The 12,129-nt window shown below is 44.9% G+C and overlaps 1 protein-coding gene across 5 annotated transcripts in view; it reads right to left on the bottom strand.

The window, feature by feature from the left end:
- PRLR (prolactin receptor) overlaps nucleotides 1-12,129 on the bottom strand; it is a 164,823-nt gene that overhangs the window by 15,430 nt on the left and 137,264 nt on the right. For 3 of the 5 annotated variants that reach the window (XM_066373564.1, XM_066373554.1, XM_066373590.1), the window contains exons 3-5: nucleotides 7,618-7,726; nucleotides 4,850-4,982; nucleotides 2,213-2,382 (exon numbers count right to left, since the gene is read on the bottom strand). In XM_066373564.1, coding sequence (XP_066229661.1) covers nucleotides 2,213-2,382; nucleotides 4,850-4,982; nucleotides 7,618-7,687 — 373 coding nt within the window. In that variant the 5' untranslated portion in view covers nucleotides 7,688-7,726. Of the gene's footprint in view, nucleotides 1-2,212; nucleotides 2,383-4,849; nucleotides 4,983-7,617; nucleotides 7,826-12,129 lie in introns of all 5 variants that reach the window. The other 2 variants (XM_066373574.1, XM_066373582.1) reach the window with 1 other exon arrangement.

Raw genomic sequence — 12,129 nt, 5'->3', positions numbered from 1 at the left:
ATATATACGAAATACCCAGAATAGGCAAATCTGTAGAGACAGAATGTAGCTTGATGGGGCTGGGGTAAGAGGGGGGAGACCTGAAGTAACTACTTAATGGGTATGAAGTTTTCATTGGCAGTCGTGAAAGTGTTCTGAAACTAGATAGTGGTGATAATTGCATAACATTATGACTAAACTAATGCCACTAAATTGCATCCATTAAAATAGTTAAGATGGTGAATTTTATGTGGTGTGCCTTTTACCACAATAAAACAATTACGGAAGTACTTCCTCTCAGATTCCTTCAAGTACAAGTCTATGAGAGCCTCCTTAAGAACAAGGTGCTTAGAATTGTGCACCTGAAACCTGTATAACTTCTTAACCAGTGCCACCCCAATACATTCAATAAAAAAAGAGTGAGGTGCCCAGGGCGCTGACTTGCCTTACCCAAGTTTCAGAAAAGAAATCAGTCTTGCTGGGCAGTGGTACTGTATCTCTTCATCTATTTCCCCCTCAAATCACTCTCCAAACCAGGTGGCGTAAGAGTGAGTGGAGCTATATAGTCTACTTGGCATCACAACATACAATTAATAACCTACAAAATGAGCGTTAAAAAATTTGCCACTAATCCTAATGCTTTGATGTTACTAAGTGAATACCTAAGAAAGATTGTTCTATAAGTATTTACTAAGTAAACATCATTTAATATAAATTTTAAGTTAAACACAATACTGAGAAATGCCTCTGATCAAAAGAAGTACTGTACAAAAGTCCAAGTAAAATATTCATGATGAATTCTTTAGAGCAGTTTCTCAACCTCAGAATTATTTGTATTTCAGATCAGGTAATTCTTTGTTGTGGGAGCCATCCTGAGCATTGTGGGATGCTTAGCAGCTCTTCTGGTCTCTACCCAGTAGATGCCAGTAATACCCTCGTCTTTTCCTCTGGGGCTACGATAATAAAAAATGTCTCCAGCCATTGGCAAATATCTGTGTGAAGCAAAACAGGCCCCAGTTGAGAATCACTGCTTTCAAGTGATATAGCAATTGCTCATTTTAGAACTTCTTTTGCTTTCTCTGTTTTGTCCTCAAATATCATTTGAATCTCTGAGGGCAAGAGCCATGAAGAAGAAACTATTTGGCACTCAGCATATTAAAGACTTCATATCTCAAATAAATTTTTATGACTGAAATTCATTTTATGCATACTTGTCAGTGAGGTTACCTTTTGGATTTTCTTAAACTAAGATTAAATTCAGTTTCTATCCCCAGCCATGCTCATTGCAATGATTTGCTGGTGAAAGAAAATATTCAAATGTGAGCCAGTTGGTGTTCGCAGCTTTTTAAGGCTCAGCCACTGATAACACGACAATGTGATGATATGCAAGTGAATATTTGAGACTCCTAGTCTTGTTTGCCTTATTGGGTGGTGTTGGGTAAATTGAGAAATCTTTGGTAACCTTGAATCTAATTCATTTCCCCCTAGATTATTACTGAAGATAAGGGCTGACGCCAGTCCTGGCCAACCCATCTCTTGTCCTAAGATTCCCTCTGTCATCCCTGCTAGACTACATACAGGCCACTACGCTGATGCCTATGGCCCTGCGTCACAATGTCGATCATGCAAAGCAAGAAGCAGCTCTTAGGCTAACATTGTTTTGCTTTGCTAATCATGTCTTTAAACATTGTACTTGTGATCGTGGCTTTCAGCCTGCTGTTCAAGTAGCACTCTTCACTCCCCAAATTCTTTATTTTTAAGAGAAGAGCTCCAGTTGCTAAGAGGTATAGGTGCACTGAGAATTAAATTTGGGCAGAGCGGCTGGAGCTAGTCCCACGCGTGTGAAAGCAGATGAACTCCTTCTAAGAGCTGTTAATCTATGGAGAGAGAGAAGGAATCTCAGCTTGCCAAGGGGGAAGGAAACATCTATTGCAGGGGGAAGGGTGCAGGGAAGGATTGATAAAGAGAAACACAAATAGAACATTCATTTTGGGTGCAAAGGGATGGGAAGGTTAAGGGAAAGCACAGAAACCCAAGGATCCCGAACGCTAGTCTTACTGTCATTAATGGTTCCATTAAAATTGGCTTAAAATAGTTGATGAGGATATTGTGAATTTTTTTCATCTTTCTTTTTGGTGATTGACTCATATGCCAAGAAGACTCAAACCAAGTTTGACTATTGGCAGATCCATAAGGGAGTAACACATTCCTCGCCCATTCCGCTTCCCCTTACCTATATAAGTCACGTCCACGTAACGTGGATCTGAAGAACTGCTTCCTATCTTGTTCGTGGCATTTATTGTGATGACATATATTGTCCAGATGGAGGTGTGTTTCTTGTTAAAGTAACAGGAGTTGGGGCCACTGGTTTTGTAGTCCGGACATTCGTGGGTAACGGTATCTCTGCAATAAATTATGTATTAGCAGTGAGTAAGAAAGTAGGAAAAAAGTCTAGTTTTATCTTAAAAGATCAATACCACTGAATTTAGGAGACCAGAGCTCAAGAATGGCACCCCCAAGCTTCTGTGCACTGCCCATATCATCTGGAAGTGAGACAGGGAAGGGAGTGCTGGAGAGGGGGGTGAAAATGTCACTTTAAAGGCTTAGTGACTCTGCCTCTCATCAACCCTTCCTTTCTATGGTTTTCTTTGGGCTTTGTATCGCATGCTCCCTGCCAATAACATCTGAACTATCAATGCCAAGACATCACTATACCCACGGGACAACCATTGGGTCATCTTAGGAAACAGGGACCGTCACCTACACATAAACACTGAGGGGCCAGGAACAATGCAGCATTATTGCGTATATATGTTGAATTACATTTCATTAAGAAAAGACTGAAGAGAATAAAAAGTGATTTCAGTATATTTCGGATTGTACTAAGTGAGTAACAGAGGGATGTGACTGTGAAAAAAGATATTTCAGTCTCAAGTGGCTCATTAGTCTGCTGTCATTAGACTTGGGGACTTCAATGCAAGACACACCACACAGGTGTGGAGGAGCATTCCACTGGGGTTGTCAGTTTGGCCTCCTAAAGTCTGTTCACTTGACACCCTTTTGGGTCCCAGAGGGCTGACAGCTTTGTGTATAACTAAGGCAGGCGGACTCTGGGCCAAGGGACAGGTGTTGCTGCCAGAAGACGTCTTCACTGGGGACGGGCACAGCTGTCCCTGGGTTTCCAGGAGGGCCTTGCTGAAGCGTAATGAAATCCTCCCCCAGGGGTGGCCTCTTTTAGTCTGCACTGCGACCTTGGCTCCGAACATGCCCACTGGGAGCCCATGGCTCTCAGATTAGCAATTTTCTAAGGAAAAACCCTCACCTTCCTTTCCTTATGGGGCTCTTTATTTTCTTGGACAGGAAACAAGTTTGAAAAGTACCATGGCTGTCGAGAATTATAAGGAATGATAGTCCTTTTATGTCTTAAAAGTAATTATAACTAAGACAATTATAAAGAGCACAAAGTTCATAGATAAACATCTAAAATTGACTAACACTTAGTAAAAACTTATGTGTGACCTTGGGCGGCAGCCCAAGTTTGGGACAGGCAATTGGAAACATTGCTATGGTAGTCTCTCCTCATTCATGGGAGATAAATTCTTTTTAAAAAATTGTATTATTATTAAAAAAAATTCCACTGATTTGAGAGAGAGAAAGAAAAGAGAATGAGGGAGAGAGAGAAAGAGAGATGCATCAGCACATTGCACTTAGTTATGTACTCATTGATTGCTTCTCATATATGCCCTGACTGGGGATTGAACCCATGACTTTGGTGAACTGAGATGATGCTTTATCCAGTGGGCCACCTGGCCGGGGCATGGGGGGGATATATTCTAAGACCAAAGTAGATATTTTAAATGGTGGCTAGTACTAAAACCTATATATACTGGTTTTTTCCCCCTATACATACCTATGGTAAGTTTAATTTATAAATTAGGCACAAGAAGAGATTGACAACAATAACTAATAATAAAACAGAGAAATTATAACAATAGACTGTAATAAAAGTTATATGCATGTGATCTCTCTGCAAATACCTTATTGTGCTGCACTCACCCTTCTTCTTGTGATGATGTGAGAGGGTGCCTGCCGCTGTGATGGATGAGTGAGGTGAGTGACAGGCACTGTGACGCAGCGCTGGGCTGTGTAAGGGTTGCTCGAATACAAACACTTTTTTTTATAGATTTTATTTATTCACTTTTAGAGAGAGAGAGAGAGAGAGAGAGAGAGAGAGAGAAAGAGGAGGAGGGAGGAGCAGGAAGGCATCAACTCCCATATGTGCCTTGACTGGGCAAGCCCAGGGTTTCGAATCAGTGACCTCAGTGTTCCAGGTCGATACTTTATCCACCACTCCACCACAGGTCAGGCCACACAAACACTTCCATGCTAAAGCAGGCAATCTTTTATCCAGCTACTAAGTGACTAACAGGCAGGTCTTTATACAGCATGGACACGCTGGACAAAGGGATGGTTCACATTCCGGGAGGGATGAAGCAGGACAGTGTGAAATTTCATCACGTTTCTCAGAATGGCACACAATGTAAAACTTAAGAACTATTTATTTCTGGACTTTTTCATTTAATATTTTTGGACTGTGGCAAATCGTGGGTAACTGAAACCGCGGAAAGCGAACCCGCAGATAAAGAGGACCACTGTCTGTTGTGTTGCTGAGGTGGCAGGCGAACCGATGCACACTGAGAGGGCACTTCAAGGACAGAACCAGGAGGTGTGGACATGGGTGTTGGAGTGTCTTCCCCTGGAGGTACGAGCTGTATTTGTGTAACGCTGGGGGTGGGGGTGGGGTGGGTGTATGGTGTGGTAATTCTAACTCAGACGCGCATCGCTCTGGCCCAGACATGTGCACACTCACCCTTCCTTGCGGTAGGTCAGTGTGTAGTTGGTAGGAAGTCCTCCATCAGGCCCAGGCTTCCACCAGCATGTGAACGTTTCCTTTTCGGCAGAGCGACATTTAGAGATCTCAGGTTTTCCAGGGGGTGACTGTCCTGGAAAAAGCCAGAAGCCACGGGAATCAACCTTAAGGTCCATTCAAGCATTTGACCATTCTGCTGTTAACAAAAGCAGATTTGTGGAACCGTGCCAGTGATGAGGTCTGGGGGCAAGTAGGCCTAGGGCTTGGGTGCTCAGACATACCAGAGTGTTAGCTTCTAGCAGCCTCCTCTGTGGGCTGCCCAGATGTTGGCAGGATGGGGAGAGAGAGGGAGAGAGCTTTGTGGTGTTGATTCTGGTGACGGCGGTGGTGATGGTGGTGGTGGTGGTGGTGTGTGTGTGTGTGTGTGTGTGTGTGTGTGTGTGTGTACTGTGAGATGGAGACATCAGCAATGCAAAATCAAGTGAAAGAATTCTAAAATTTCAACAAAGAGTGAGCATCAGGAGTCAGACGGACTGGAGGGTGTGCGCCCCCCTGTAATCCCATGGAGTCCGTACAGCCGATGCCCACCCACAGCACAGGGTGCCTGTCAAGTGAGTGCTCCCCTTTGCTGACACACTGTTCCCTGGCCTTCTCCACTCTGCTCGCTAACCTACATCCTTCTGCCATTCCCGCCCGGTCAGCTCAGTCTTTGAGCTTTTGTGTTTCTTGTATCACCGATGTTCCTCCTTGAGCTATCTCCTCCCTCTCCCTTATTCTCACCTTTCCTTCCTTTTCCCCTTCATTTTTCCATAATTCCACTCAGCTTTGCCCTGGGATCCCGTCTCGTGGTACATCTCCCTGTCACCTCCAACCCCATTTCTGCAGCTTGGTTTTCCGTCTCTTTTTCCTTCACATTTCTCTCTCTCTCCTTGGTGGTTAGGGGGGAAGGACTTCCCTGTAGTGCTATGGCTGTTTGGGGGCAGGAAGTACGCTCAGAAGCTGGGGAGTGGGTAGCTGGTCCTGGGTATGAGTTGCCACGATTAGCTCAGATCTACACCCAGTGCCAGCTGGAAGCTGGAGGGTCTAAGAGGGGTGACACGGAAAGTGCAAAGTCAAGGGGACGGAATGTTTTAGCTGCCGAATCCTCAGAGCTCTTAGCGAGCCAGCCCCCTCTTCCCATCCTTATCTGTCAGGTCCAGAGAGGGAATGTGTGACCTGAGTGTTTGCTGGGCTGGACGCCACACCCCTGCACACATCCCGGGCCAGTCCTCCTCTGTGCTGCGCTGGATACTCGAGCTCCTAGTTCAGGAGTTAGGAGCAGAGGGAGAGCCGCCAGGTGTCCGTCTCAGCAGCTCTGGGAGTTCTCCATCTTTTCTCCCACAATTGTTTCCCTGAATGCATGCCGGCTCCTGGGCCAGAACTTCTAGCTGAGCAGCCGATCAAAGAGATGGGAAGAGGGGGCACTAGGCCAAGGTGGTCAGAAAAAAGGATCTAAGGAATGGTATGGTGCAGTGCACAGGCTGGGGCCAGGGGCAGCAGGCTGAGAGGCAGCCGAGCTACCCGGCAGCTCCAAGCCCACAGAAACGAACACTGTGCCAGCCAGCCTGGGCTCGCTCTGCCAGTATTTGCAACATTGCTCGTCCTCTAGGGAAAATTTATTTCTTCAGGACAATTTCGCAGGTTGAGCAAGAGTTTTGTTTTTGTTTTGTTTTTATCACAGCTGGGAAGAGTGTGTGAAGTAGAAAAAAAAAGTTTACTTAAACAAATCCCAAATCCTGTGGCACAGTAATGAGACCAGTTAGGGTAAGTGATTGAGTACTTAACGTTTTCCTATGGGTTACACTGGTCTCTGCCGTCCTTTCTCTCTCTCTGAGAGCTTCTCTCTTTCACAGTCCACTTGTCATTAGTAGGACCTCTAGGATACTCACTAGGGGACAGTGAACTTATGAAACTATAATTAGTCAAATATTATTTTCTCCCACTTAAGACAGAATTAATACGCTGTCTCTATCCCCATCAGGTGCACACAAACACGGACAGCCACAGAGGTACTGTGCCCTGAGGTCTACACAGAGCCCAGACTAGAAATATACCCACAGCCCACACAGAAGTCTACTTAGGTGCATACTTAGAGAAGTACACACTCAGAAATATGCACACACAGAGAGGTACACACACAGATGGTACTCACACAGAGGAGTATTTTCAATCAGGCACATATATACACAGGTCTATCCAACAGTCTACACACCCAGACATACAAAGAGCAGACACACGGAGATGGACACACAGGTACTCAGTCTAGTGTAGCCGTACACTTCGTTTCCCTCGTCAGCACAGATAACAGAGTTGGCTGTACCAGTTTCCCACCGTGCAACAACAATCTCTTTATAGTTTTTCAAGGATTTTTCACATACATTACCCCATGTGGGGCAGAGGAAGTATCACTGTCCTCACTTTAGAAATGTGGAAACCCACAGAGATTAGGTAATTGGCTTGAGGTTACACAGCTAGTAACTGACTCTGGTCTTGTCATTTGTAAACTGCTGCACTATGCTCCCGGAGTGTGGCTGGAAATCAGAGCACAGGGACGAGCTTGTGTGTGAATTGTTTGCATTAATTTTTAGTGCCAAGTATGAAGTGCAGACAACTTCATAGAAACGGGCATTTTCATTTTGCATAACTGCATTGCAGAAGGACAGTGACAGTCTCTCCGCCCTCTCAGTAAACACCCCGGGGAGTCAAAGGCAGGACAGGCTCTTACTCACCGTTCAGAAGGTTGGTGTGGAGAAAAAGTAGCAAAATGGCAACAAATGTGGGTGCCACATTTCCCTTCATGTTGGCTCCCTTCTCTTTCTCCAGGAAATCAGAGGTTCACTGGAAGAGAAGGCACCAGGCAACTTTTTTGAGATGACAGCTTGCTCAGGCACACGTACCACTTTATTCTGGCTGTTTGCAAAAGATCCTTGCTCCCTGCTGTATGTGAATGACAAAACAGGAGGGAAGGAATGTAGGAAAATGTAATATGGTCGGATGGCTTGGCTCAGAAACATTGATGCACACATGCTGGATAAAATTCCACCACCAGAGGTCATCAGATGACAACGTTCAAGGGCAGCCACGTGGCAGTTGGCTCCTTCACATGCACCCTAAAGAAAAATTGTTCTTCACCCGGCAGTCACCTAACAGTATGTCCCCTGTTTTATGTGACATAGGCTGTGTGCCCTACCAGAGAAGTGTTCTGGGGTGGCTTTGATCTACCAGCCAAAGTAACCAGGCTGGAGAGTAAGGACACTCAGAACAACTCCAACCTGGCCTCAGTGATGTCCGAAGTTAGGAGGGCTTCCTCTGAAACTTCAGGTTGAGAAGATTCTGGAACTCTTCACGGCTACAGGCATGGCCACAAACTACGCAGTGAACTTTAGTGAACCTCCATATGGTTTCTTTTTCTCCTTTAGGAAAGTCTCATAAATAAGAAATGACAAACCCCAGAAAAAATTCAAGTCTCTTGGGTTTGGAGTGTTAAGTAAAATCTGAACCCATGGGGTTGAGAGCTTTAGGCAATTTATTATTAGTATTATTTTTTACCCTTGGAACAACTTTCAAAGCCTCTAAATGTCCTTCTAAGAAAATAGGATTTTAAAGGACATTTGAAAAAGGCTCATTCATCTTGTTAGACTCCACACAACTCAGAAAACAGCATATTTGATAAACAAAGTGTAAATGCTCAGAAACACATGGCGTTCATTTCTGTATTAAAAAAATCAAGGGAAGAACACCCAGAGGCAAGGCTGCTCATCCTGGGGCGATCCAAACGGCTGAGTGTTATTTGAAGAGCCTGGAAAAGACCAGCTTTGTCCATTGTTCCTGGCCAGAAGGCAAGTTCCCCATCTGCCGCCTGGACATGCCTGGTGGGCTTCACGGAACCTGTGTCGACATGTTCTTATTCCCTCTGAGATGTTCTCAAAAGTAGAAGTCTTAGTGACAACAGAGGTTTGGGGTACACAGGTGTTATCAAATGACTCTCTTATATTAGTGTTTCTGGGAGGTAGCCAGTGTGCCATTCTTCGGGGACCTTCTAGTCCAGGGGTGGGGAATCTTTCTGGCTGAGAGAGCCATGAATGCCACATATTTTAAAATGTAATTCCGTGAGAGCCATACAACGACCCGTGTACCTTACACATTATCCAATAAAAATTTGGTGTTGTCCCAGAGGACAGCTGTGATTGGCTCCAGCCACCGGCAACCATGAACATGAGTGGTAGGAAATGAATGGATTGTAATACATGAGAATGTTTTATATTTTTAATATTATTATTATTTTTATTAAAGATTTTCTGTGAGCCAAATGCAGCCATCAAAAGAGCCACATCTGGCTCATGAGCCATAGGTTCCCAACCCCTGTTCTAGTCACTGTTCCAGGATTTTTTCCCAGAGTGTACATTCTACACCACCTGGTCCATCTCACTCTTCAGGATCATCTATAATCAAGTTGTTGAAGACTCATTATGGCAGTGGTTCTCAATCTTTTTGAAGTTGGGGCACATTTAAAATTCTACAAATAATTGTAGGCACACTATATACAAATTTCTGAGAAATATGTTATATAATTTAAAAAAATATATAAAGTCCAAGCACCCTTTTATGGTAATTATATGAAATAAATACGACAAAAAAGAGGGGTTAAAAATGTCAAAAAGTTATCTTTTTATATATATAGATACATTCTTAGTAAGATTTAGTAAATTCGGCAGGTCCTGGCACGAATGTATTAAGTTTTTTCATTCTTATGTTTATGAGAAACACAAATCTGATGTGTCCTAGCGATTTCTTCAATGTCTGGGCATATATTTGAAAGGCAACTCTCATTTCCTCATCAATACATTGAAGAATTCCTCTCTTTTTACTCTTAATTGTGTTGAGTGCAGAAAAACCCCACCATACATATCATCTTAACTTTACACCAAACAAAGGATAGAAGAAACTTGCCTCCAGTCTTTCTGGGGAACATGGGGGGTAGTGTAAACAATCCAGCACCACAGCTTAACAGAGTTTTGCAACCTGATCAGGCAAGTGAGGTGGGGGGTTGGGCAGACTGTCAGCTTATAGCTAATTCTCCACACCTCTGTCCCCCCAAAATCTAAACTCCAAAAACCCTGTTGGTTTTTTGGTTCCCAACAGGCACATATTTCTCTGGAATATCATAGGGCACACCTGGAAATCTTCTAGGGAGCACCAGTTCACCCTGGTGAACACTTTGAGAACCACTGCATTATGGGTTAAAAATCATACATGTTACATCTGGAGCACTTATTATGGGCCAGGCTCTATGCTAAGTACCTGAATTATTTAAATTTCATTTAGCCCTCACATTAGCGCCTCCCACCACTGTGGCACAGGTTATTACCAGCCCCTTTTAAGAGGTGAGGAAACTAAAGCACAGAGCAAGTTAGTAAACTTGCCATTGGAAGAGAAAAGTCTGGTATATCTGAGCTCAACTGAGGAATCATCCCGATTTGCAGATAGTCCGTGATCGTTGGTGGGATGATTTCCCCTTCTTGGAGACAACAGCACTGGCCCGAGGTGAGAAGCATGCCAAGCCTTGGGCAGGCGTGGCGTCAGGAGAGCCAGGGCTCCCAGAGGTCACCTCAGCTCCCCGCCCTACTTGTGCCTGAGCATCTCAAACAACACCTCACTGCCACCAAGCCAGCTTCTTTAGGTTCATACAGCCCCAGGAGAGAGCTCTTTGTCCTAGAGGTCTGTGATCTCAGCCCTGCTTGGGGATGGAAATTCCAGCCACTAGCAGAGGAAGTTCTGTAATGTCCTTTTATTGAGATTTCCCTGCAGTTTTGGGCATTGCATCAAAATGCTTGAGAGTGACATGATATGAGTCACACCTTTGGGGAGAGGTCAGATGCTCTCCAGACTTCTCTGCAGAATCAGGGTTCCACATGGTTTGCAAAAGAAATGCCTGGATGGGGAGGAGGATGGGGCAGCAAGAGCAGCTAGCTGTCAGTGCTCCTGCTTGCTGGCGCACTGATCCAGGCTCGGAGAGATGCTCCTAAAGAAAGTCCTCCGACGAAAAATGCTTTCAGAAAGGTTTTTGCGGACTAAAAAAAACCCCACTTCCTCTGAGGTTTCTTAAGATATCCCCTGCAATTTGGTTACTAGTCATGTGTACTCCCTGGTGCCTTGAAACCTCTGTGTCAGGGAATTAGACAGATTGTGTCATTATTGGGTTTCAGTAATGATTTCCCAACTTATTCCGCATCTTACTCCCCAGCAGGACAAACACAGTTGAGTAACTAAACCTTCAGAGAGAAAGGTAATCACGACTGCTCACTCCTAAGGGAGCTGTGCTGAATGTTAACCGATCCCACCTGTGGATTCTCCCAGCATTAGGCACCCCTCCCCCATCATGGGCTTTTTTTTTTTTTTTTGGTTGACAGATACTAGGCTGGGATAAATTTGGTTTTTGTCTCTCTGAGTCCATTCCTCTGTGGCAAGCAGGATCTTGGTCAAGATTATTACACCCCAACTGGGATGGCAAAGTGGTTCCATAGACTGTTTTTAGTGATGGTTCTAGTGGCAAAAGGCTCCAAATATTTAGAGTCCAATTAGGAAAAAGTCAGCCCCACCCCTCTGCCCAAGGACAATTATCTTGGCTTCACTCCTCACCAGCTCCTTGGGTGTGACTATGGTATGGAAATGGAAGACTTGGAGGCAAAGAGCAGGTCTGTAGCAAGTTGGCAACCCACACGCCCTGCCCATAACCAGCTGCCTGGCTTCCTCGCTTCTAAATCCTCAGACTCTCCCATGTTGATGCCCCTCCCATTATCGTATTCAAATACATCTTCTCACGTGCTATGTCTTACTGTGGTATGACCCCGCGGAAGTCCCCACGCTGAGCCTGTTCAGACCCCCTCTTTCCAAAGCTTCCTTTCCTCACCCTCTTCCATTAAGCTAAGTGTCTTCGTCCAGGCCAGCCATTAGGAAAGAAGTCTGCAATGTTTGCCCTGGTAACTTGCTGTTCTGAGAAACAGGAGCTACTCCCCCCAGATGGAAAATCAGGGCCCCGGTCCCATAGCCTGCACTGACCCCAGTCTCTGGGGTAGAAAGGGGGTGCGCCTCAGGAGAGGAGGCACTGTCGCATCCTGACAGTTCAAAACAACAGATGTGAGACTTCACTCTCTACAAACCTGCATACTCTGGCGCACTCAGAACTTGAGCCGAGCCTAAATGCCAGCCATCTCAGCTCTGCCATGTTGTGGGACTTGCTC

Source organism: Saccopteryx leptura, chromosome 1 (genome assembly GCF_036850995.1).
Source record: "Saccopteryx leptura isolate mSacLep1 chromosome 1, mSacLep1_pri_phased_curated, whole genome shotgun sequence".
Taxonomy (NCBI): domain Eukaryota; kingdom Metazoa; phylum Chordata; class Mammalia; order Chiroptera; family Emballonuridae; genus Saccopteryx; species Saccopteryx leptura.
This window is presented reverse-complemented; position numbering and strand designations above follow the sequence as displayed.